The sequence below is a fragment of the Nomascus leucogenys genome, chromosome 22a, assembly GCF_006542625.1.
Source record: "Nomascus leucogenys isolate Asia chromosome 22a, Asia_NLE_v1, whole genome shotgun sequence".
NCBI lineage: Eukaryota > Metazoa > Chordata > Mammalia > Primates > Hylobatidae > Nomascus > Nomascus leucogenys.
In genome coordinates, this window is record NC_044402.1 from 51,612,743 (window position 1) to 51,639,543 (window position 26,801).

Below are 26,801 nucleotides of genomic sequence, written 5' to 3' on the forward strand. Positions count from 1 at the left end.
CAGACCTGGTCTCCCTGTTACTCAGGCTGGTCTCAAACTCCTGGGCTCAAGTAGTCGTCCCACCTTGGCCTCCCAAAAGTGCTGGGACTACAGACATGAGCCACTGATACCCAACACTAACCTGGCTAAGGTCACCTAGGCTGTAGAGAGGTAGACCTGGGACAATGGCCTTTATCTGACTCTAGCATCCTCAGGATTTCCTCCCTTATCTGTAGAAAGTGGTTAAGATGACCAAGAACACATCCTAGAGGGCACGATAGCCAGGATAGGATGATTCTAGGAACACACACGAGGCATGTTAAGGAAGACTCAGAAAGATGAAAACCAGGAAAGAGCCCTGTGGCCGAGATCTACTCTGTATCCTAGAGTTTTATGTACTTTTTGAAGTATTTTTTCACCAGTACTTAATAGCAACTATTAGATCAAGCATTAGCTCCAGAGGAGTAAAAATCAGATTCCACAGATTTGTACTATGTATCTAACACAGGTGGTAATGGCTTTTTAAAAAAAAACACAGTCCAGGCCGTGCGCAGTGGCTCACGCCTGTAATCCCAGCACTTTGGGAGGCCGTGGCGGGCGGATCACGAGGTCAGGAGTTTGAGACCAGCCTGGCCAACATGTGAAACGAAGTCTCTACTAAAAATACAAAAAAATTAGCCAGGCATGGTGGCAGGTGCCTGTAATCCCAGCTACTCAGAAGACTGAGGCAGGAGAATCCCTTGAACCCAGGAGGCAGAGATTGCAGTGAGCCGAGACCACACCACTGCACTCCAGCCCAGGCAACGGAGCGAGACTCCGTCTCAAAAAAGTCCAAACACACCAGGGGTTAAATAAGCTGCTTCTCTTTCCACTGTTTATTATTAATGTACAAAATATACAAAACCAAAAAAAAAAATACTCATCCTCAAATCCATTTTGGCTCTAACCCAAGACCCTGCACAAAACCCAACCAATCCACTGTTTTCATAGAAAACAACTGATGCCAAGGTGAAGGAGAGAACCGGGAAAGGGCAAAATCATCTTGTTGAATCCACCCAGGAAGGCACCTGGTGGGGATTCAGAGGTGGTTGACAGGGTGAAGTAGCTGGAAGCCTCCTTCACGCTGGCAAGGTTCCAGGTGGGAGCAGGGAGTGAGCTGACTCCCAAAGGCAGTGCATGTAGTGTGACTTTCAGGCCCAGCATGCCGGGCCCAAGTTGATAAGAAGCTGGTCTCATTGAAGTATTTTATCAAGTCTCCAGACTGGCTGTAGTTGGCAAAGGCAGACCAGCACCACTGGTCTCACCTCTGCCAGCTAAAACTTTCACCGGATGCATATGAGTTCGCCATCATCGAACCTAGCAGACCCAGGATGCAGACTGGGTGTTCACAGAACGTTCAAGGTCCCACTTGAGAAAGGACTAAGAATAGAGAGCCCACGCTGGGGGAGGAGTGGGGATGATGTGTGTTCCAGAACTCAAATCCAGCTGATTGAGCCCTCTCAGTGCAGTGGGATATACAATACCCCTTCACCATCTCCCCACCCCATGAGGAATAATGAACTTAGCTGGGATGATTTCTTAAGTGCAGCTGATCCTGTGTCAAGAGTTCTGTGCGCATGTGGGGACCCACAATAGAAGGGTAGGGGTGTTCTCCAGGATAACCAGCTTTAGGTTCTCAAGCATTAAGGGTAATACTGGAAAGGGGTTTGGGGTACAGGGCGAATCTTCTCAAAAAGTGAAGCCAACTGGGTCTCCTCTTCAGCAGTCCAGGAACGTTTCCAGTCTCTCTCCTCCCCAGACTGGAGGAAAATATGTACATCAATGCGCACCAGCGATCAGAAAAGCCCCAGGAACCCAAGCAAGTGGGAACTGAGGGGGCCGGCTCCTCATCAGCTGGGGACAAGGGAAAATGGGCCTCACAGAAGCCATAACAGGGTGGAAGGAGCGAGGCTGCAGTCCACAGGGGTTGTGTGAACGGGGCAGGAAAATGGTCCCTAGGGCAGGGGGGGCCCATTGACACCCGGGTGGTAGAAGGCACAGTTGTTCTCATAGCGGCAATTGCCCTTCATCATGAAATGTCGGCAGACAGGGCGGTTTGACATGTCTGTGGGAATGATGGCAAAACAGTTAAGACAGGAAACAGCTGAGGGCAATGCCACCCTCACCACCCCTTGTCCATGGCATCCTGAGAACTCTTTCAGAGACAGTCTTAGGGATTTGGGGGAAGGGCATAGAGTAGGAACTGCTATGCATACTAGGATATGAAAGAGACAGGTACCTCACGTTCTGCCTAGCTACCAACAGTAGTGACTCTCACCCACTCCCCAAAAGCTTGTATGGGACACCAAAAGGCATATGGGGGACAGGGAGCATCCTCACCTCCTCCATGGCTGTGGCCTCCATCGTGCCCTCGGTGACCCCCTCCCCCGTGGCCAGGACCATCATGGCCACGGTGCTCATGAGGAGGTGGCCCTCGATGGTCATGGCCTCGGTGACCAGGGACATCATGAGGCCGGTGGCCATGGGGCCCCCCGTGTCCAGGGCCTTCATGGGGACGATGTCCACCACTTCCACCCATGCTTCCACCAGGGCCTTCGTGGGGGCGATGTCCACCACCAGCACCCATTCCTCCACCAGGGCCTTCATGGGGACGATGGCCACTGCCACCACTGATGCCACCGCCAGGGCCTTCGTGGGGACGATGTCCTCCACCCCCACCCATGCCACCGCCAGGGCCTTCGTGAGGACGATGTCCACTGCTGTTGCCCATGCCCCCACCAGGGCCTTCATGGGGACGATGCCCACCACCTCCAACCATGCCCCCACCAGGGCCCCCTCGTCCATTTGGGGGTCCTCCTCCAGAGCGACCTCCTCGGGCGCCTCGGAACGGAGGAGGAGGAGGAGGAGGTTCGTTTCCTCCTCGGCCACCTCGGCCTCTATGGTATGGTCCAGGACCTGGTCCTGGACCCCCCCGCATTGGGCCACCCCGCATAGGGTCGCCCGGGCCATCCCAGAAGGGATCACCCCCCCGGGGAGGTGGTGGAGGACCCAGAAGACGTGGACCCACTGGCCCACCAGGGCCTCCATGGGGACCTATAAGGGGAGAAAAAAAGACAGTATCAGCTACCAGGAACTGCCATCTCCCAACCTAAACCACCACCTCCCACCTTCCAGTCAATCCTATACTATTAACAGACTGAAATTAAGCAGATAAGCCCATTCCAACCTTTTACTCACTACCTACCTGGCATAGGTCCCCCAGGTCCAGGGGGAAAGTGCTGCATGCCCTTGGGGCCCCCAGGACCCCCTGGTGGGAAACCATTGGCTATTGGGCCAGGGCCTAGAAGTCCATGTGGCACTGTTAATGAAAACAAGAGTAACACAGCATGAGCACTCTAGAAGACTGGCATGACCTCCCATTTAGGTGCACCCAACTGACCCTCTCAAACCAACCTGGCAGAGCAATGCTCCCTTTGTCCAGTCTTCCCCTCCCATTTCTTGCCTAGTGGCCACAGCCCTGTACTCTTCTGCCTCTGTGAAACCCTGCATCCCCCAACTACACTGCAGGCTTCCTCCCCCAGTCCCCTGGGGCTGGCCCTGAAGATTACCCAGCATCTGCTTGATCTTGTCCGAATAGTCTGGTTGTTTCAGTAGTTCCTCTGAAGGATGACTGTTTGGGCTACCCTGTGAGGATGTAAGAAGGCAAAGTCAACAGACAGAAAGGGTAACAACCATGGCGAAAGGGAGAGCCAAAGATTAGGGGTAACTGGGTAGATGTGGAGAACTGGGGTAAGGCGAATGGGAGACAGTGAGGAGAGAGTGCTTAAGGAGGCTCCACAGAAGGTGGAAAAGGGGAAGGAGGGCACATACCATGATGGAGGTGAGGATCTCCTGGACATTAATGCCTCCTCCTCCAGGGCCTTGGGGGCCCTTTCCAGCACCCATGCTTCCCATAAGATTGGCCAGAACTGGAGGCAACTTGGAGCCTCCTGCCCCGTCAGGTGAGCCACCTGACCCCCCAGGTTCCAGGGTCTCAACATATGGAGTCTCATCCATGGAACACTCCTGAAAGAAGAACAAAAAAAATCAGGACTGACAGAACAGAGACATTCTCACATGAAAGATGCACTGAATTCAATGACCACCACAACTTCCGTCATCACATAACATTGACTTACCTCATCTAGGGGGATGAGTTTAGGGGGTATGGGCTCGTAGGGCTCAGGATCAGGCTCATGAGGACTATCAGGAACAGCACAGGTGAGAGAAAAAATGAATGATAGTCAAGTTATTAATTCAGGCCCTGAAAGTAATTTCTAACCTCCACCCCTTAATTACCCCAGCTCATGTTCCCCTCAGGAGGGTCCAAGCACTCCACATCCCAGGGCACGAACCCCACTCTGCTCACCTCTCCTTGTTCAGGAAGAGCTCCTGAAGGATTCCCTTCTCCCGCTCAGCCTGGATATATCGCTCCTGACTATTGCTTCCAGGGGTGACAAGAGGTGAGGGCAGAACCAGGGGCCGGGGGCACACCCAGGGCACCTTCTCCTCCATGTTATCATGGCTCAGACGCCGCGCTGTCTCAAACGCATGTCGGTCTGACAGTATCTCTCGCTTAGCTGCCTCGCCAAAGTCCTTGATCTTATTCACATTTACTATCGGCAGGGGAAGAAAAGCAAGAGGGCAGTAAGCACAACCAAGTCCTTTTAAAATCCCTTAAACACACCTATTACATAGGAAATGACCTCTTACCTCGTTCAGTTTCATCCAATTCAAAATAGAAATATTCTCTCAGTTTGCCTTCCTCAGGCCATGTCACACTTTTCCTCTTCCTGCCTTTCCGGGTCAGTTGGTTAGGATCTCCAGGACTCTCCACTGGCTTGGCATCCAGAGCTCCTGGCTCCAAAGAGGCTGGAAGCAGAAGAGGTTTCACACCCAGATCCCTCCTTTCAGAGAACCCCCGAAACTGAACCAGTTTCTAGATTACCTGTATCCATGAGCTCCGGGACTTCAACAGGGGGAACCGGGGTGCCTGGACGGTCTGTGTCCATTGCCTCAGAAGGTGGTGCTGGTTCTGGGGAAGAAGGTTTGGCTGTGCTTGGTTCTGTGTTCGTTTTCCCTTCAAAGGGGCTTGGCTATTGTGAAAGAAAAGGAAGTTAATGAACTGACTGGAAAGCCAAGGGCAAGGCAATTAGTCCAGGGTCCCAGGCACAGTCTCCCAACAGCTCCTATATAAAGGAAGACTCTGTCCACATTGGTCTCACCTGCACCAGTCTATATCCAAAGGCAAACGCCTCTTGTTGTCCACCCCGACAACTCCTAGCTGCTGTGCCCTTTCTTCTACTTTACCTTTTATACTCTGTCACTGAAACCTACTTCTGGGAGCCCATACCTTGGCAGCTGTAGGTGACAGTACTTTTTTCTTCTTCTTAATTTTGATGCCTGGAACAGGGGCTGAATTGAGAGCATCCAGAAAGCCCAGGCCCTCCATAGCTACAAAAAGAAAGAGCATCAAATGGCATCATCAGACCTCCTTCATAATCCTACACCTGCAAACACAGTCCAGACATAAAATGAAACAGTGAAGACCCTGCCTCAACTTAGGACACAGTAAGCTCAAGAGGACCAGGAAGCACATGCAGGAGGATCCATACAGGATATTCTTGTTATTCTAGGTTTCTTGCAGCAGGCAAGCCATAGCTTTGGATGTGAATTATAGCTCAGGTAACTGACGAAGTGAGCCCCTGTGAACACGACAGATCACCTTACCAGGGGCCCCTGACCAGTCACAGAATGGCACACCTCCCTATCTTATCTCTAAAATTACTCCTAAGTGACCCCTGAAATGGGAGTTCCAGAGGTACAAAAAGTAAGGGATACCAAGAAATCAAAAGAAAATGGAGGGAAATAATAAAAGAAAAGGGAAAAAAACTTCTGTTCCCAGGGACATTCGTTCCCGTAAGTTTGCTCCTGGCCGAGCATGGTGGCTCACACCTGTAATCTCAGCACTTTGGGAGGCCGAGGCAGGTGGATCATGAGGTCAAGAGATCAAGACCATCCTGGCTAACATGGTGAAACCCCGTCTCTACTAAAAATACAAAAAAATAGCTGGATGTGGTGGCAGGTGGCTGTAGTCCCAGCTACTCGGGAGGCTGAGGCTGGAGAATGGCATGAACCCGGGAGGCGAAGCTTGCAGTGAGCCAAGATTGTGCCACTGCACTCCAGCCTGGGCGACAAAGCGAGACTCTGTCTCAAAAAAAAAAAAAAAAAAAAAGAGTTTGCTCCTATTTCAAAGTACATCTCCCCACTTTAGACTCACGTTGTGGTGGGATGATCTTCACTTTGATCTCTTTGGTGGCATTAGGTGTTGTGTTAAGTGGCTTGTATTTCTTCTCTGCAGGGGGAGTAGCATCTCCTGGAGCAGCTATGTTGCTGTCAGAAGAGGAACTGTCATTAACATCTCTGACTCACCCCCTCTTGCTCCCTTGTGTCCACAAATCCACCCCATTCAGAACCTGAGAATATGGTCCATACCTCTGACGTTTGAGGGGGATGGGTTTAAGGTTGTACTTGTCAGAAACCACCACTGTGCTGGCGTTCTTCTTCACAGGCACCAAGGATGGTGTCTCCAGCTCTAGTCCTGGGGAAAGAAGCGTGGTGTGGGCAGCTGAACTCAAACCCCCAGACCCCTGAATTTTCCTCCCGTTCTCACCCACAAATGTTCTTCTAGCCCTATAACCAAAGCTTCCTCCACTAGTCTTCCCTCTTCCTTACGATTAACATATCACACATCAAATGATTCCCCCATAAGGCTCTGGGTGTGCACATGCCCACGAACCCTCCAGAGGCCAAGCCGCCAGTCTTACCAGTGGAACGGAACTTGGCATGACTGGGTGCTGTGGTGCGAAGAGACTTGGGCTTCTCCCTCTTCTTCTCTGGGGCCTCCTCAGCCCGGGTCTCAGCCTTCACCTCTGTCAAAGGTCGCTCAGGAAGGGTAGTTCGACTTTTTCCCTCATCTTTACGTTTCTTCTTATCTTTCTCTGTTGTGAAAAAAAGCAGAAAAGGATTTTATTTAGATAAACACTGTCAGAGGTAAAGCAGACTGGGAGCACCTAAAGGCCACATCCCAGCAGGAAAGAAATAAATACGAAGGATAAAGGACTAAGGAGCTTACCAGCGGGCTGGGTACTGCTCTGAGAGCGGATGACAGCCATCCAATCGCTGACAAGGACTGAGGCCAATTTCCGGAGCTCTGCAGGTGAGAGAAAGGGGAAATGCCTAAATAATGTAAAATATCATTCTTCCAGGAACAGAAAATGGGAGGTTTGAGAAAATACTGTGAAAATCTATGTAATGGAGAAAGTAACCCAAAGTTTTAAGAAGAACATGAGATATGCTTAAAAACCAAACTCTTAAAAAATGGAACAATGAATTAGAGTTGTGTTCTACTCAGATAACTTTCAACTCTGATGTCATCACACCACTCTGGAGTAAAAAGACCTAATATTTATTTCAGAATATGTGGTTAAAATCTACATTAGTAAAAGACTACACACTGGGTGCAGTGTACACTGCTTGGGTGATGAGTGTACCAAAATCTCAGAAATCACCATTAAAGAACTTATACATGTAACCAAAATCCACCAGTTCCTCAAAAGCTGACATTTTTTTAAAAAGCTACATTAGTTGCTTTATGCATAACACACCTAATTTTTACAACAATCTGAAGACTTTCTATTTTCCCTTATAGATGTGAAAACAAGAATAAAATTTGTTTCTAAATATATGAAAAAATACTTCGTAACTCTTTCCTTTTGTACTTGGCAAATAACATCTCTGATCTATGGCACCTCTCTTCTGGCCAACATTTCCACTTACAAACTCATTTCATAATTTATCATTTAGTAATAAGATTTTCACAGATGAGACACGCTAGGATGATACTATTTCCCACAGTGAATTTTAAGTGTATGTGTTTTATAACAAGCAATTTTAGGAATCAGCTTCCAGTTGATTGGCGCCTTATATTCAGCAACAGAGAAATGAACAACTTTGGAATTGAGAACAGGAAAGAGGGTACAGGTTAGAGGAACTTTCTCTTTAAAAGGAGGAAAAAAAGCAAGGTGAGGTAGAAACAGAAAAGTGAAGGGACAATCCAAGGATGGGAAAAGATATTAAGATAATTAAGTGGAAGGAATAGAGAAAAGCCCATGAGAGAGCAGGAGTGGCACCCTACCTTCATCCTCACTTGATTTGCTCAGCTGCTTCACCAGTTTAGCTGTGTTGTTCTATGAGAGATGGGAGCAGTAGAAAAGGTAAATGCCAGGAGGCAAATAATTCCACTTAGAGCTAAAAACGACAAAAGTTACAATCCCCGCCGCCTTTTTTTTTTTTTTTTTTTTTTTTGAGATGGAGTCTCACTCTGTTGCCCAGGCTACAGTGCACTGGCGCAATCTTGGCTCACTGCAGCCTCGACCTCCCAGGCTGAAATGATTCTCCAACCTGAGCCTCCTAAATAACTGAGACTACAGGCATGCACCACCACATCTCGGTAAATTTTTTGTAGAGACTGGGTTTTACCATTTTCGCCCAGGCTGGTCTTGAACTACTGGGCTCAAGCAATCCACCCACCACAGCATCCCAAAGTGTTGGGATTACAGGTGTGAGCCACCACACCTGGCTGACACATTCTTTTTTTTTTTTTGAGACAAAGTCTCGCTCTGTCGCCCAGGCTGTAGTGCAGCAGTGCGATCTTGGCTCACTGCAACCTCCATCTCCTGGGTTCAAGTGATTCTCCAGCCTCAGCCTCCTGATTAACTGGGACTACAGGCACATGCCACCATGCCTGGCTACTTTTTTGTATTTTTAGTGGAGACGGGGTTTCACTGTGTTAGCCAGGATGGTCTTGGTCTCCTGACCTCGTGATCTGCCCGCCTCAGCCTCCCAAAGTGCTGGGATTACAGGCGTGAGCCACCGCGCCCAGCTGCCACACACCTATTAAAGAAGATAAATTCAAACCAAGTCTTCTTATTCTAAATTTCTTTTTTTTTCTGCCATTCTACCTCACAGGCCCAAGATTACAGCCACATCAGTCAGTGTGAGTTTTTCATCCGGTAGACTAAACCAAAAAAGGAAGAATCAGGGTTTAAAGACTAAAGGTACCTGCTTGAGATGGTCTACAGTGAGTGGTAGGTGCTGCAGGGTCAGTAGAATTTGCTGGAGGAGGGGAATGTTGTTGGTTGTCTTTGAATACGTCAGCCAATTGTTAAGAAGTTTGTAGCCGCCAACGTCAATAAACCTGCAGGCAGGTAGGAGAGTCTATCAGTAACGTCCTTTCTAGGTTTTGAAAGTACCACATCTACAATCCCAGCCTCCCATCAATGACCCAGGAACCCCATGCCTCACCGCCCCATCTTTTAGCCACACCTTCCCATTCTAACCATCCGCATCCACACTTACTTGATCAGTATTTCTGGTGAACGGGTCTGCAGGAGAATGTTCAAGTAAGTGCATCGACTCACCATCTTTCGTGCTTCCTTCATCAAACTGCAGGAGATGAGTTAGGGTTAGAAATGAAGCAGCCAGTATCTCTTCTCTTAGCAAAAGCACCTCTCTGTGAACTGCCTAGAGATTCCTGATGACTTGGGACTTTGCTCCAGAGAAGGGGAGTCACATATACCTCTAGGAGGATGGGATGGATCCAGTGCGACATGGAAACTTATGGGAGAACAGAGACACCGAAGTCTCTGACCTGGGGAGGAGAACATCACTGCCTCCGTAACACACAGGATGAATTCCATTCTGCCTCCAGGTGATAAGGCTAGCCCTCAACAACTGTCCCTAATAGTCTGTTCAAGACTGGCTTAGTTATTTACTCTCCTCTGAAAAACCTGAGAATCCTTGAAGGAAAATAATATTATGGGTAGGTGGAACATGAACCAAAACAATCTAGAATTCTGTTACCAGGCTACCCTGCTCTCATTCCAATGCATGACTCCCTTGGGACTGTGGACGTCCAAATCTCCAGCTTCCATTATGGTCAGAAACAAGTGATCATCTTTTCCTATCCCTTATCCTAAAATTGTTAGATTTTAATCCTATTGCACTGACTGTCTTTCCCTTTCCTTTCTAGGATCATTCAGTCTGCCTCAACTGCAGCCATATTTTAACACACAATATTCTGTACTCACAGTGAATCCAAAGAAGGGTAAAGACTTACCTGAAGATTTTGGAAATCCCATCCACACTTTTGACTTCCCCATCTCGGTTAAGGAAGCTGTCCAGTCCCTTGAGAAGTTCTTTGGGGTCTATGGGACCCGAACCCATGATGGTGGTTTCTATGGTAAGAGGACAAAACAAACAAACCCACAGAATAAATGGGTGGCAAGGACTACCCGAGTAGGCCCTCTAATAAACCACATCTCTATATTTGACAAAGTATAATGACTAATTATTCAACTACGCTATTTTTTAGATATGAAAAATCGACACAGACCACTTGCCACTACCAAGAAAATAGCCCTGGCAAGTTAAGCATGGGGAGCATATGTGACTGAACAGGAAAGCAATTCGATTGGAGTAGGGCAGCACACTGTCCCTCCCTCCCAGCAGCATCCTTCCTAGGATGGCTGAACTTCACTAGATCGTACTAGAGCTAAGATTCAGTGCCCATAACGAGATGTTCAACTCTCCACGGCATTTATACCTATTGTTAAGTCCTGTCTTCCCTAGTTGCTGATGAATTTGGCTTGAAAAACAGCCTATAGCTTGACAGAAATTGGGCCAATCTTGGGTATTTGAGCTAAATAAGAGTTGATTCCTTTTTATCTTAGCCCATTAAGAGTCATATCACTACACATGGCAAGATATGTATCAGCTGAAGTGGTAGATGATGGAGAACAAAACAAAACTTGAAAATAGAATCCCTTCCTAAGGAGATCTGGGGGTAGGTGCCAGAAATTGAGATAAATGGATGCAAGGAAATCAAGCAGGTCCTCCTAGACCTTGAATAGACTGTCACTCATTAACCAAACACTACACAAGTTTTTTACTGTCTCCAAGTTAAAAGAAGCTAGTGGTTTGTGCTTTCAAAAGCAAAGATGCGAATCTGGTCCTCTCCTCAAAAATCATGCTGTGCAAGATCCCCTAGGAAAGCCTAAAACTGAAAACCATGGAACCTAAAGAATGGAACAGATAAAGCCAAATGCTAGAAAAATTCCCTTTTAAGCAGCTGTTTTAGACCAGGTTGGAAAAGGAATTAGTTAAAAAGCTAAGCTCCTTTTATGGAAGGGACAGGCCAGAACTGAAGTTCCAGAAAGGTAATTTAGGATCAATATGGTTCTGATTGGGATTTTTATCTACACTGGCTCTAAATACTTGCTTCTAAGAACCAAAAAAGAGGCCGGGTGCAGTGGCTGATGCCTGTAATCCCAGCACTTTGGGAGGCCAAGGTGGGCAGATTCCTTGAGCACAGGAGTTTGAAACCAGCCTCGGCAACATGGCGAAACCTCATCTCTACAAAACATAAGCTGAGTGTGATGGTGTGCACCTGTAGTCCCAGCTACCTGTGAGGCTGAGGTGGGAAAACGGGAGGACTGCTTGAGCCCACGGATACTGAAGCTACAATGAGCTGTGATTGTGCCGCTGTACTCCAGCCTGAGAGACAGAGTAAGACCCTGCCTCAAAAACAAACAAACAAACAAAAAACCACCAAAAAAGAAAGCCCCTTCAGCAATATCTGCCTTTGGGCAATAAGGCCAAAACTGGGTAACAAGGAAGAGGCAAGAACAAAACCTTCCTCATCCTACATCTAGCACAGAGGTAACAGACACAATCCCAGCAGAAGGGCAGAAAAATCAGTATTTTACAAAGGTGAGTATTTTTTTTGCCGGAAAAAACACAGGTTTCATGTAAGATAATGCAAATTAGTTCTATTTGTTCTTAAACAACAGAAAAAACATAAGCATAACAATCTCAGCCTTTTAGTCCTCCCAACAAAAACGTCAGTAAATTTCCAAATGGTAGGTCCTAACAACCTAGGCGAGCAGCAGCAGAAGCAGGGAGGAGGCAGCCAGGAAGGGTAGAAATGTAATCTTGGCTCTGGAGATCATAACCTGTGGGCTGAACAGAGGGAGACATGAGGCAAGAAATGTTAAGAAGTCGCTGCTGCCCTGGAACCTCCACAAGTACAAGTGGAACCTGAGGTCAGAGAAAAAACATTCAAGGAGAATACTGGAAAAGATTAGACATCCGTGGACCAAATCCACTCAAGTGTGGTGATTCTTACACACACAGAGACAGACACAGAAATAAAGTATCTGACTACTTCCCATGTAGTCAGATACTATAAAGTGATCTATAGAAACTATAGATATGATAAAAGGACACATAAAACATATCACATCTGTTGGAGACTGGAAAAGCAATGTATGGGTTCCAATAACAACATATCATAAGCAATCAAGAGACTAAGAAATTTTTAAAACTCTCTCTCTCTATATATATATATACACACACATACCCACCATTAGATTCCCAAAGCAAAACATATGCAATTTGACAAAAGGCCTTGAATTAAACATCATTTCAAACCAGTTCCCCTTGACTGATTCAAACCCAGAGCTGAATATATATAACCCTGGAGAATTCCCTTTTGCATATCCAACTACAAGCTAAGCCAATAAATAGACCTACTACCCCTATTTCCTTCAGACACTAAATAAACTGTCATCTGAGCTAAAGTGTTCCTTAAGAGGATGGGAGACGAGAGAAGAGCCAGTCTTAGAAAAATGGACCAATGAGTACAAAGCTAAATTCTGTCCAGTGCCCTCTTCTGGGAATGGGATCCAGGGACTTTATTCGCGTATGTATAAACAAGAATAAAAGACATTAATAGTCAAAGGGAAGCTAAGAGACAGAACAAAACTAGTGTTAAATATTCATTTTCCACTACTTATATTTTGGAAATATAAGTGAAATTTTGTCTCATGAGCACCAATCTTGATAAAATGTAAGTGGGTTTTCTCATGATGGCCTTCCTTCAGGCAGATCAGTTCTTTTGTAAAATTAAGGACCCCAAGTGTCTTATAACCTAGTTTCCTTACTTTGAAGTCAGTATATTTTGGAAAAAAACCAAACAAGTTCCAAGGCACTCGAGTGGAAAGGAATGTAAAGTCCAACATTCCGGGCACAGGGCAACAGCAGAGAAGGCAAACTGAGTTGATGAAGGAAGGCAGGGGCCGTGACTAAGTGTTGTAACATTACCTACTCAAGATCTGGAATCTAGAATGAAAGCTTAAGAAAGCTTTCTGGAACCACAAATAATCCATGGCATGATTACGTCTTCTTTTAATGAGCTGCTATTTCCTTGACTGCAGAACATACAGAAGGTGGGGAGTGAGGTAGCAACCCCCCGTCCTACCTCCACCTCATCCTAAGCTATGCGTTCCTTATGGAGAATGTTTCAGGCAGAGCTATACTCTACTGGCACAAGGCACGGGGGAATTTTCTACCATTTTTACCCCAGATAAACGTCTGTGACACCAACTCCTGCCTTCAAAATGAATTTTACTTGAGGGTTATTCAATTAAATAGGGTGAAAAAATATCCAGCATAGCTAAAGTTATTCCACACCCATCACCAATGAAACAGGACTGAATTGGTTCAGGATAAAAATTCTGTGCAAGTCAGAGCTCTTTAAAAAATAACTGTCTTCTAACAAAAGGAGAAAAAAGTCCCAAATTTACCTTAATTTAGAGGCACGTCTGGAAATGAAAATGATTTGTACCTACTCATGTTCCCCCCCTTCCTTTCTTCAGTGTTTTAGGCATTTCCTAGTTTGACTCAATAGTGGACTGAATTATGTCTCTCATGTGATTCATCACAAGGTCATAGCTTTCTTCCAAGTAGTAAGCCCCTACCCCTCAAAGTCATTTTGCAAATCTGATACATGAGCTCCTCAAAAGCTTATCTGCCTTTCAATAAAGATGCAAAATGATACACCACCCCGACTCATAGAAAAAGACCCCAGACTAGAACTCTGGCCACAAACTACAAGGATCAGGTTTTCCAAGATTCTCTGAATGGATGTGGTTCCCCTAGTAGACCTGCCTTCCCGTCTCCCATGTTAAGGAAGATCTTCTTTATTAATCCCCTGGCTCACTAGAGATCAGGAACCCCAGTGGGTAGAATGTTCAGCTCCCAAGGAAGATATGCTGCAGAGGCACATGGCAAACTGCTTAAAAGAAAAAAACAAAACAAAAAAAACTTGTAGTCAATAGACATGTGGAAGAGTCCCTCCCATCCAATCCAGAAGCTTAAGTAATAATTTGAGAATCTGTACCCAGTAGGAAATTAGCCCTAAGTCTCACCCAAGTCTCCACAGGGCAGTTATACTTTCCAATTCTGCCTAGAACCTCCATGCTTCAGTGCAGGACTTTTAAAAATTAAAATTATATGGAGAGTCTGATAAAGATTTGACTTTGAAAAAGTTGGGGGAAGAAAGGAACCAGACACCCAATACCACCCTCAGATAGGGCATGGCTTCTGAACATGCACCAACTGCCACAGCACTGCATGAGTTGAAAAATGAAGAGGACATCATTTTTTCATTAATGCTTTTAAGGAATTTCTTTTAGAAGGGAAGGAAAAAGAAATTCAAAAAAGGTGGCTCTTTGGTGGAAAAAAAAAAATGAAAGTTGTGAAATGTAATACCAGAAAGGTTTTGCTTACCAGAAACCGTAGCTTGATTCCCCCTGCCTTGAGTTTACAACTGCCGCCTCCTTTCCTAAAGATTCACTTCTTATCCTAGTACCAATGTACAGGAACTAATCAAGTGCAGAACGTGATACAGCACTGAATACAGAGTTTACCCCCAAACTGAGAGGTGGAAATCAGGGCGATTTAGAAGAAAGTCCTAAAAGTACCCACCTTCCCCCGATTCTCATTACACAAAGCGACCAAATGCAGGAGGCCCGAAGACTAGTTCCTGAGCAGAAATGGCACACTTCAGTGTCATTAGGCCCATTTATCTCCAAGTTACTCTAACAAGCCCTTGTGTCTTTCCCATCTCCCTCTACACACATATATACATACACACACGCTCACACACATCCTCAAAGCTTCCCAGTCTTAGGTTTGCCTGTTTTTTCACCCCTGGCAGCTGAAGTGGGGAAAAATTACAAGCAGTTGTGATGAGTGAAGGAAAGTGAAAATAAAAACTGGTTCTATAAAAACTGGAACTACCCAAGGAGATGGACAGCCTTGATACTTAATTCCTATAAGCTCCTATCCCTTTAAGATATTTTATATAATGAAAATAAGGAAAATGTCTTCTCCCTAGCAGCAACGAGAATAGGGAGTGCAAAGGCATCTGCTCAGGGGTGGAGCTTCGAGAGGGTGGAGAAAGGAGGAAGCAAGCTGATTACATCACCTTTCAAGGCTGCTCCTCCCCCTTGACCAAGTTTCTAGGGCGGCCCTAAGCTCAGGATGGCAAAAGGGGGAGAAAAACAACAAAGACGGACGGACGCCATTTTGTAATGGAGAAAGAGGACTTAAACTTTAAAAAGCCACCCGGCTCTGCCGGTAGCTTCAGCTACATTATAAAACACCTTTTTAGTAAAAAAAAAAAAAATCAAAAGCCAGTTCCTCATCGTGGATAATCTTTGACTTATTTGGATCAGTAAGAGCGTAGTGAAAATTAAAGCAATTAAAATATTAAAAAGAACAATTTTCTGCAGGGAAGAACTGAATTTGCAACGGAGGTTCAACCGGCTACCATCGACCACCCCCATCCTCCCTATAGAGGGAAAGGGGGAGGAAGGACTTGGACCCCTCTCAACAAATAGGGTTGAGGTGGGAGGACAGGAAAAAAAAATGGGTCAAGACACAACCTGCAACGCCGCTTGGAAGACAAAAGGACAAGGAAAGTCGCCATATTGAAGCAGGGAAGAAAAAAATTCCTTTTAACGACACAAATCTTTTAGAAAGCTAGCATTCAATTGCACTAAATGGCCTTTAAAATTATACTCCTAAATTCCACATTTCCCAACCTTTCCACCCTCTATTTAACTGTACCTCCCCCACCAAAAAATATCAAGTTAAAATGTTAATCACCCTTTTGCTTTTAAATACCTATGCAATCTTCAACAATTATACGACATTCTTCACCTCCCCATTATCTTGTATGTACTGGCACTAAGATTATATTTTGTCCTAAGTGTCTTGCAATCTTTATTCCTAGATTGCCACCTATTTTAACCACACAAATATACCCCAAGCAAATTACATTAAAATTGAGAGGATTTAACAGTCATTTAAAAAGTTATAGCGAGCTATTATTTCTCTCTGCCCATCTCCTTACCCTGCAATCTTTATGTACAGATTGCTTATTAATCTGGCAAATTGAAAGGCACCCTGCTTGTCTCACACACAAAGAAGTGGTACTTCTGGGCCACAAGATCCACCATCTCTTGTATGTGAGCTCATTAACCCTTTTGAAGACTGCTGCTAACCAGAGGAAGATAACCATTCCTCCTTATATAAACACGTATGGCTTTGGCAGTCTGGAAATTGGCTGGATTACCAAGGGTTAACCATCAAAATCCTCACTTGCCGGCCCTCCCTCCACCCTCTCTTTGCCTGCAGCAGGGCAGGGAAGAGATAGGTGGTAGGGGAGAGAGAACAAGACTTAGACCCACAGGCCCTTTTTAATGGAGATTAAGTGACCCGATTGGTCCTTCTCCAGTTCTCTATTTGTTCTATGGTCTCATTTCTTCCTCTCATTATTTTTGGTTTCACAACGGGAAACGTTGATTTCTTGTTGCAAGGCTGGTTTTTGAAAATTCGACACTTACTATCCAATTTTTTTGCGACGTCAGCACCTCGGGCTCAGGGGGGAGGGGGTAAAATTTTGGAGGAAAAAAAATAAAACAACCAACCAGGACCCAAAACTCAATTATTTAGGGGGCCTCATTGGATCAAAAAGTCCTTTAAAAAATAAAGGCCAACTCAGTATTCATTTCCCCCCCCACCCAACTCCATTTAGGGAGGGGGGTCGCAGAAAAAAGTTCTGAGTGGATTCAAAAAAGTAAACGCTGGATGAGTGAATTTGGGTGGTTTGGGAAGGGAGGGTGGTTGATTATTTTTCAAGTTATGTAGTGACGGTCCTTCGGCCACAGATTTCAAGTCCCAAGCAGCGTGGGCTGGTGGGGTGGGCAAGATAGGTGGGAAGGGGCAGAAGACACAAGTGGTTGGGCTGGTGGCTGCTGTTTTCCCTTTCCCCCCTCTCAGGATCCTTTCAAGGGCTTAGATGTTGCTGCGGCTTGTTTCTGTTTTCCTCGTGGCCGGCCTGTCTTTCTCCGAGAAAATTCAAACCTGGGATAAAAGGAACACAAGGGAGAAAGATGTAATCAGTACGGGTTGCTTCAAAACACCCAGAAATGCCATCTTTTGTTGTCCCCAAACCTCTGCATCCCATCCTGATCGCAGCCGATTGAAGCCGTGGCTCTCAAATGAACCCATCCCTACCCCGCTTCCCAGATCCAACGCTCTCCGCAAAATTTTATCCACTAAACGACAAAGTAGGCAAACTTACCTCTAAACGAACCCCAGAATGGCGGCCGCCCGCTCGGGTGGAGTCTTTTATACCCGGACGCCGCCCAACGCGCCCAAACGTGCTGGTGAAACGCCCTTGTCGCGAGACATTATACGCGAGGCGTGAACTCATTGGTCAACCCAAATGACAATTCGCCAACTGATTGGCTACTCTCATTTCACCTTTGCTCCGCCCCTTCCCCGGCACTCTCTTCCGCCTCCTTCCTGCCTCCCTGTCGCGTGCGCGTGACCAGAGAGCCTAGCACCACCCTTTCCTCTGCTTCCGCCACTTCCGCCCTGGAGAACATTTCTCACCCAGGGTTGGTAGAAACGTACGGGCGCATGCGCACTGAGAGGATCCCGATAAAAATCGCCTTCAAAATTGCTTAAAAGGCAAATTTTAACAATGTGATCTAAGAGTCGTAGTGACTGGCCAAGGAAAAATGCAATTTTGAGGTCTAATTCGATTGTGACGCAGTTGAAATTAGCTTCTCCCCCATGCTTCCCCTTTCACGCTTCCGTCCTGACGCAAACGTGCGGCCGCCTTCCGCACTGCGGACTTGTCCTTGGCCCTGCCCTAGTCAGTTTCCTGAAGCATGCGCAGTTGTCTTTCCGTCCATTCCTGCGCTGGGCGTACGTCAAGATGGCGGCGTCCGTGTTAAACACCCTGCTGAGACGGCTTCCTATGCTTTCTCTCTTCCGAGGTACTCACAGAGTTCAGGTAACTCTTCGAAGGACATTTTGCACAACCTCAAGTTGGTTATACCTTCTCTAGGTTGTTGCTCCACTGTCAGGAATCCACGAGTGGAGACCTTCCCACGTGTTTATGTCTTAGCTGTCTAGGCAGTACTTCCTGCAACCCCCTCCCATACCCCGCGCGTTTTCTAATCCCGAGCCGAGGACTAAGCGCCAGGGTTAGGTGTCATCCTTTTTCCAAAATGCCATCTCAGTAAAATAACTAAGTGATGGAATTGACCCCCGTCCACCCTCGGTCATGCATAATTAGCTTTTTAAAACTTATTTAAATAATTAAGGGGCCATGCTAATCTCTGTATCGTTGCAATTTTAGCATAACATATGTGCTCCCCAAGCGAGCGCCACAACCAGCTCTTAACTATGCAGGTGGTGTCTAAATCTGTGTTGCTCTGGAATGTCCTTGGGGAAATTAGGGATCCTAATTTCTACCAACCTTGCTATTTCCCAGTAAGGTCAGGATATGTTCTTACGACCTGAGGACAGCTTCTCATCTCTCTTTATTAAATCAGTTTCTTACCGGAGTTATGAGAGCTTAACTCCGTCCTTTGAATTGAGGTTTCCCTCCAGTCTTGTGTACTCACCTCTCTGGAGGTTCTTGGTGGGGCACGGTGAGATAGGAAGGCTTGCCCAGCTGCCACTCCCTAAAATGGGACTGAAGAGTGGCGACAGATGTCAACACAGAGTTAATGACAGCCTTGGTAGCTTTAAAACTAGCGTTAGGACTCAAGTTTGTTCTGCCCTGTAGAATGTTGACCTTCAGCTTTTATGAAAATGGGCAACTCAGTGACTTCATTGGATTGATTTGGAGACTCACCTGTCTTTTGCATCCCCTCCCCACCACACATCTTAGTTCCAAGAACCTAGATATCCTTCCTCTTACTTTATTCTTCTACCAGAGTCAATTCATTTCCAAAAAACAACAATACCTTTTATGTACTAGATTTTTTTTTTCTTTTTTCTTTACACAGAGTCTCACTCTGTTGCCAGGCTGGAGTGTAGTGGTGCGATCTTGGCTCACTGCAACTTCCGCCTCCCGGGTTCAAGCGATTCTCCTGCCTCAGCCTCCCAAGTAGCTGGGACTACAGGCGCATGCCACCACGCCCAACTAATTTTTGTATTTTTAGTAGAGATGAGGTTTCACCATGTTGGTCAGGATGGTCTCGATCTCTTGACTTCATGATCCGCCCACCTCGGCCTCCCAAAGTGCTGGAATTACAGACATGAGCCACTGTGCCCGGCCTTGTACTAGACTTTTTAATTGTCTTCTGAAATAAGATTGTTTTTCAGCCATAGATCCCCTAACTTAGCTTTTCTTTCAGGATCCAGTTGTAGAAAAGGAGAGTGGTTGTTGATTTATGTCAGTTTAAACCCAACAAAAATATTTAACGTACATATGTATTCCTGTTATATTCCATTAATGCAGTATGTATGCATTCCCCCTCTTTCCAAAGTGTGATAAGCAAAACAATTGAGTCCTTTCCTTGAACTCATTCTTTTATTTTTTTTTCTTCTCCTTTATAGGTTCCCCTCCAGACTCTTTGCACCAAAGCTCCCTCTGAGGAAGATTCTTTGTCCCCAGTTCCCATTTCTCCTTATAAGGATGAGCCCTGGAAATATCTGGAATCAGAAGGTACCTCTAAATGGGGAAAGGGAGGGTCAGATAGGATTTGAGATAAGTGGACAGAGCCATCCACTACACTCCCACCCAGGAATAACTTGTATGATCTTTCATTTCAGAATACCAGGAGCGATATGGTTCTCGCCCCGTCTGGGCTGACTACCGCCGCAACCACAAGGGTGGTGTACCCCCACAGCGGACCCGGAAAACATGTATTGTGAGTTTCTGAGAGTGGGATGTGGAGTAGGGGTAGAGGCCACAAGTAACAGTAACAGCAGCACTTTTTCTGACAGGTTTGAACATCCTTAACTGCCGGTTTTTTCTCTCTGCAGCGTCGGAATAAAGTTGCTGGGAATCCCTGTCCCATCTGCCGAGATCACAAGTTGCATGTTGACTTTAGGGTAAGGAGAGTCTTTTCTTCTTATGGTAAAAAAAATAAAGATTAGGGGCTGGGCGCGGTGGCTCACGCCTGTAATCCCAGCACTTTGGGAGGCCGAGGCAGGTGGATCACGAGGTCAGGAGATCAAGACCATCCTGGCTAACACGGTGAAACCCGGTCTCTATTAAAAATACAAAAAATTAGCCGGGCGTGATGGCGGGCGCCTGTAGTCCCAGCTACTCAGGAGGCTGAGGCAGGAGAATGGCGTGACCCCGGGAGGCAGAGCTTGCAGTGAGCTGAGATCGCACCACTGCACTCCAGCCTGGGTGACAGAGCGAGACTCCATCTCAAAAAAAAACAAAAAAAAAAATTAAAAAGAGAAATAAAGATTAGGAGCCCCTTTGCAGTGCCAAAGAGATTACTGTAGGTGCCCCACACTTCGTATATCCTGGAGGCCCTACAGTTTGTTTTATGGTAAGTGTTTCTAGCATTATAAAAACATCTCTCTTTCCAGCCTTTTACCTTCTACTGTGGGTTGTACTGAAAGTTTTATCCTATGCCTATGAAATTTACAGTCTAAATTGGCAGGTAAGAGAAATGGCTATTTGTTTTTTTTGAGACAGAGTCTTACTCTGCTGCCAAGGCTGGAGTGCAGTGGCGTGATCTCAGCTCACTGCAACCTCCGCCTTCTGGGTTCAAGCGATTCTCCCACTTCAGCCTCCCAAGTAGCTGTAACTACAGGCTTGTGCCACCATGCCCAGCTACTTTTTGTATTAGTAGAGACAGGGTTTCACCATATTGGCCAGGCTGGTCTCAAACTCCTGACCTTGTGACCCGCCAGCCTCGGCCTCCCAGAATGCTGGGATTACAGGTGTGAGCCACCACGCCCAACTAGCGAAATGGCTATTTCTAGTGGGAGAGCAATATCCAAAGATTCGTTTGTATTCATTACAGTTATTACCAAATATATTGGCCCACTTTCTTCCTGAGGTTTTCTTTATTTCCTTGTCAATGTTCAGTGGCATGCTGGGACCTGGGGCCGGAGGGCAGGTATATGAAGCAAGATAGAGTCTAGTATTTTTCAAAAAGCCTTCAATATGTGAGAAGGACAAGATTTGCTCTTTAAAGAATTTGAAAACATATTAGCTGGGCGCAGTGGCCCATGCCTGTAATCCTAGCACTTTGGGAGGCCCAGGCAGGTGCTTCACCTGAGGTCAGGAGTTTGAGACCAGCCTGGCCAACGTGGCAAAACCCTGTCTCTACTAAGAATACAAAAATTAGCCAGGCCTGGTGGCAGGCGCCTATAATCCCAGCTACTTGGGAGGCTGAGGCAGGAGAATTGCTTGAACCCAGGAGCGGAGGTTGCAGTGAGCTGAGATTGCACCACTGCACTCCAGCCTGGGCGAAAGAGTGAAACTCCTCAAAAAAACAAGACAAAACAAAAAAAAGAAGAATGTGAGGACATTATATTAACAAAATAGGTAATAGGAAAGTGTTCTTCTGAGCTTGCAGCAAAAGTATTAGAGCAGAAGCTATATGGCTGATCATCAGGGAAGTAGTAGAGCATTTGGATAACAGTCAGAAAATGGGAGTATTTGACTGCAATAAGAACCCTTCTGACACAAGTTATTTAGGAGTCCCATAGATAATTTCTCAGTTTCAACTGCGTATGATTGGTTATAAAAAGAGATTATGGCCAGGTGCGGTGGCTCATGCTTGTAATCCGAGCACTTTGGGAGGCCAAGGTGGATGGATCACTTGAGGTCAGGAGTTCGAAACCAGCCTGGCCAACATGGTGAAACCCCACCTCTATTAAAAATACAAAAAAAAATTAGCCGGGCGTGATGGCAGTCACCTGTAGTCCCAGCTTCTTGGGAGGCTGAGGCAGGAGAATCACTGGAACCTAGGAGATGTAGGTTACAATGAACCAAGATTGCGCCACTGCACTCCAACCTGAGCAACAGAGCAAGACTCCATCTCACAAACAAAACAGAGATTATAATTAATTACATAACCGAGAGAGAGAAATCTTACAAATTTAGTAGCATGGGTGATTCTGCTTGCATTCTACTCTACAGTGTACCCACTTTTTCCTCAAGAGTCCCATTTCCTACAGTTAATTTGCTGAGTGAGAGTTGTTCTATATAAACTGTAAAATTATTCTTAGTATATAAATTATATTCAGCGTGCTATTAAATACGTTATATATACACATTACAATATCATTTTTTGGATGATTTCTGGGATTTCCAATGACCAGCCCCAGTTTTTCACCTGAAGGCTAACATTAGAACTTAACCTCTGCAGGCCGGGCGCGGTGGCTCATGCCTGTAATCCCAGCACTTTCGGAGGCCAAGGTGGGTGTGTCACCAGTTTAGGAGTTCAAGGCCAGCTTGGCCAAGATGGTGAAGCCCCGTCTCTACTAAAAATACAAAATAATTAGCCAGGTGTGGTGGCGGGTGCCTGTAACCTCAGCTGCTCGGGAGGCTAAGGCAGAGAATTGCTTGAACCCGGGAGGCGGAGATTGTAGTGAGCTGAGATCGTGCCACTGCACTCCAGCCTGGGCAACACAGGGAGACTCTGTCTCAAAAAAAAAAAAACTTAACCTCTGCATAAGAGATTTCTATGGGAGCACAGTGACAGAATATGGGATGTGCAAGGATGGATTCAGTGAATTGATGAAGCCAAACTGGGACGTGAAGGAGGATAGCATCTGGAGAACTGTAGAGGGGTGAAGGTGGTCCATGTGGGTGTGTAAGGATTGTGTACTTTCAGTGTCCAAAGATCTTGCTGCTCTCCCTGACTCTTTCCTCACGTTTCTCTACCACTTTCCCCCACAGAACGTGAAGCTCTTGGAACAATTTGTCTGCGCCCACACGGGTATCATCTTCCATGCTCCATACACAGGTTAGCCCATCATCCCTGCACCACCAGAGAGCTTTTCCTTGTGACATGCCTTGTTTATGTGGTTGGTCAATAGGTATTTGTTCAGTGGCTCCTATTTATAGCCTAAAAGGTCTGGCTGAACCTTTTGGAAATCTTGGCTTACTGGGGGCTAAAGCAATTAAATGTGGACAAAAGAAAAAGACAAGTACAGCCAGGTGTGGTGGTTCATGCCTGTAATCCCAGCACTTTGGGAGGCCGAGGCAGCCGGATCACCTGAGGTTGGGAGTTTGAGACCAGCCTGACCAACATGGAGAAACCCTGCCTCTACTAAAAATAACAAAATTAGCTGGGCGTGGTGGTGCATGCCTGTAATCCCAGCTACTCGGGGGGCTGAGGCAGGAGATTCGCTTGAATCCAGGAGGCAGAGGTTGCGGTGAGCTGACATTGCGCCATTGCACTCCAGCCTGGGCATCGAGTGAAACTCCATCTCAAAAAGAAAAAGAAAAAAACAAGTACTTCTGTAAACAAACGATCTAAATGTAGTTTTTAATTGATAAATGGTGATTAATTCCTTTCTATAGGGTATTTTCACTTTTACAAAAGACTTCTCACAAATTGTCACATAAGTTATATCATTGTCAATTGAATTAGATTTTCCAAACTTGGAATCATAAATTGAACAATTCAGAATTATATCTATTCCCTAACTACAGTCACAGGGCAAATCTGGCCCACTGCCATGTCCATTTGATTTCATATTACCTACAATTGCTTCCATGCTACAATGGCAGAGTTGAGTAGCTAAGACAGAGACCACAGGACCTGCAGAGTTTAAAATATTTACTATATGACTCTAGACAGAAAAATTTTGCTAATCCCTGCTCTGCTCTGAAGCAAGACAAATTTGCAGAGAATATTTTTTTTTTTTTTTTTTTTTTTGAGACGAAGTTTCACTCTTGTTGCCCAGGCTGGAGTGCAATGGCGCAATCTTGCCTCACCGCAACCTCTGCCTCCCAAGTTCAAGTGATTCTTCTGCCTCAGCCCCCTGAGTAACTGGGATTACAGGCACATGCCACCATGCCTGGCGAATAGAGATGGGGTTTCTCCATGTTGGTCAGGCTGGTCTCGAACTCCCGACCTCAGGTGATCCGGCCGCCTTGGCCTCCCAAAGTGCTGGGATTACAGGTGTGAGCCACCGTGCCTGGCAGAGACTAATCTTTGTTGGTTTTTTTTTTTGGGGGGGGGCACGAAATCTCATTTACTTTGTCACCCAAGGCTGGAGTGCAGTGGTGTGATCTTGGCTCACTGCAGCCTCCACTTCCTGAGTTCAAGCAATTCTCCTGCCTCAGCCTCCCTAGTAGCTGGGATTACAGGCACGTGCCACTGTGCCTGGCTAATTTTTTTTGTATTTTTAGTAGAGACAGGGTTTCACTATTTTGGCCAGTCTGATCTTGAACTCCTGGCCTCAAGTGATCCTCCCGCCTAAGCCTCCCAAAATGCTGGGATTATAGGCATGAGCCACTGTGCCCAGCCTTGCAGAGAATAATCTGAATTCACCATTATTGGGGGTGGCAGTACAATCAGTGTTCAGTTTGTCAAGAGTTTCTTATAGTCAAGCTGTAAAGGCTGAAGGGACTATTATTGTTACTCTCTCAGATTGTCTTCCCCAACTCTGAAATCTCTGCTCCCTCAATTGAATCTTTCTCTCTGGATTGTTCAACTCAACCCTCTAATTAACCACACTTGCCCATTAAATTGTGTTCTGCTCCCTGTCTTGGAGGCTTTACCATTAAATGGCTTCTCTATAGTGGCTAGACCCTCCTAAATCTTTATCCCAGCTCTCCAAGAGATGGGGGAGATTCTTTCCATTGGGCAGATGGGGAAACTGAGGTCCATGGAGGGGTCAGGGGAAAGGGGTCATTAGGTAAAGCCAATCCTTCCCAGTCTACTCCTCTGTCACCATATGGAAGCAGTTGTGTTCTATTATTTACTGTGCCTTAAAGAACAAGTTATTTTTCTCCCCACAGGAGTCTGTGTGAAGCAGCACAAGAGGTTGACCCAGGCCATCCAGAAAGCCAGGGATCATGGTGAGCATGAGACGGGGCACACAGCAGTTTTGTTTAGGTATAAGGAAGATGAGTTAGGGCTAGAGAATGGATATAAATGCTCACACCTGTTCAAGATGGTAGCAACCAGCATGTTCTTCTGACATTCCATTGTCCCCTGTCCTTACTCCTGAGTGTCTTACTTTATCATTGCCCTGTCTCCTTGTTCTTTGTCTTTCCATCCTTTTCCCTCCTATTTTACAACTGCTGGTCTCAATGCCATAGCAAGATCATAGGAAGATCTTTATATAAATGTCTGGCCCTGGACTACATGGCACTGCTGCATAAGTTAGTAAAAGGTATACCCCTCTGCTAGGGCAGATGCAGCTTCATAGTCCTTGTTCAGGGCTGCACAGCTTTGTAAGCAAGAGCCCCAGCAGTATGTCAGCCCACACTTGCCCTCTGGGCCAGTCACCTGTTTGCAGTATACAACATGCATAAATGTACCTAGTGGCTCTGACTGGTCCCTCCCTTTATAATCCTTTTTCTTACTTCATCTAAACCACCCTCCTCATTCCCTCTTAAATTTCTCTTCTTTTTTAATCCCTTAGGTCTCCTCATTTACCACATCCCCCAGGTTGAACCACGGGACCTTGACTTCAGTACCTCTCATGGGGCTGTGAGTGCTACTCCGCCAGCCCCCACCCTGATCTCAGGCGACCCCTGGTACCCATGGTACAACTGGAAACAGCCACCGGAGAGAGAACTGTCTCGCCTTCGCCGGCTTTACCAGGGTCATCTCCGAGAAGAGAGTGGCCCCCCACCTGAGTCAATGCCCAAGATGCCCCCTGCAACACCAGCGGAAGCCTCCTCCACTGGGCAGACAGACCCCCAGAGTGCTCTGTAGGAGCCGTAGACGAGGAAGAGAGGCCAGGTGTGGTGGCTCACTCCTGTAACCCCAGCACTTTGGGAAGCCAAGGTGGGCAGATCACTTGATCCCAGGAGTTCGAGACCAGCCTGGGCACCGTGGTGAAACCTCATCTTTACCAAAAAATACAAAAATTAGCTGGGTTTGGTGTTGCACACCTGTAGTCTCAGCTATTGGGGAGGCTAAGGTGGGAGGATCACTGGATCCCAGGAGGCGGAGGTTGCAGTTGCACCACTGCACTCCAGCCTCGGTGACAGAGCTAGACCCTGTCTCAAAAAAAAAAAGACTGGGAAGAGAGCCAGAGGGACTAGGAGATAATGTGTATGTAGGTTTATATGATGGGATATCACCCTGAAGAGTTGTGTCTTTTGTGGCCAATGACAAATACAGGAAATAAATGAATGTTGCTGATAGGGATAAATCTTGAGGCTGAGAGAGGGCAGTACAGATGTGTATGGGGAAACCCCGACCCCTATATATTGTAAATAGATGGGCTGGGCTAAACATTGTTACTGTTTCATACTTCTACCAACTCAGCTTTTACACAATAAAGCTCTACTCTCCTGTCTCTGGTTTGCTTTGGGCTGTTACCGATGAATGCCATTAGCGGGGGGTGGG

General features: G+C 46.3%; 2 protein-coding genes across 3 annotated transcripts; one reads left to right on the forward strand and one right to left on the reverse strand.

Moving 5' to 3' along the window:
- Positions 1–826: 826 nt before the first annotated feature.
- Positions 827–18,963, reverse strand: PPP1R10 (protein phosphatase 1 regulatory subunit 10). Of its 2 annotated transcripts, none has more exons than XM_012503132.2 (20): positions 18,909–18,963; positions 16,833–17,352; positions 10,199–10,316; positions 9,439–9,525; positions 9,142–9,277; positions 8,216–8,267; positions 7,154–7,231; positions 6,846–7,019; positions 6,514–6,619; positions 6,299–6,411; positions 5,372–5,472; positions 4,967–5,114; positions 4,732–4,890; positions 4,388–4,634; positions 4,158–4,221; positions 3,850–4,044; positions 3,588–3,663; positions 3,224–3,337; positions 2,359–3,072; positions 827–2,083 (listed from the first exon to the last, which is right to left on the reverse strand). In XM_012503132.2, the coding sequence occupies exons 3-20, from the start codon at positions 10,303–10,305 to the stop codon at positions 1,974–1,976; spliced, it is 2,781 nt and encodes a 926-aa protein (XP_012358586.2). In that variant the 5' UTR covers positions 10,306–10,316; positions 16,833–17,352; positions 18,909–18,963; the 3' UTR covers positions 827–1,973. The 2 variants fall into 2 exon arrangements, with proteins under 2 accessions (XP_012358586.2, XP_030659093.1); XM_030803233.1 differs by lacking the exon at positions 18,909–18,963 and adding an exon at positions 17,573–17,636.
- MRPS18B (mitochondrial ribosomal protein S18B) lies at positions 18,064–26,758 on the forward strand. Its single transcript, XM_003272037.4, has 7 exons — positions 18,064–18,292; positions 19,849–19,957; positions 20,065–20,162; positions 20,278–20,346; positions 23,165–23,231; positions 25,238–25,297; positions 25,867–26,758. The coding sequence occupies exons 1-7, from the start codon at positions 18,215–18,217 to the stop codon at positions 26,160–26,162; spliced, it is 777 nt and encodes a 258-aa protein (XP_003272085.1). The 5' UTR covers positions 18,064–18,214; the 3' UTR covers positions 26,163–26,758.
- Positions 26,759–26,801: the final 43 nt, after the last annotated feature.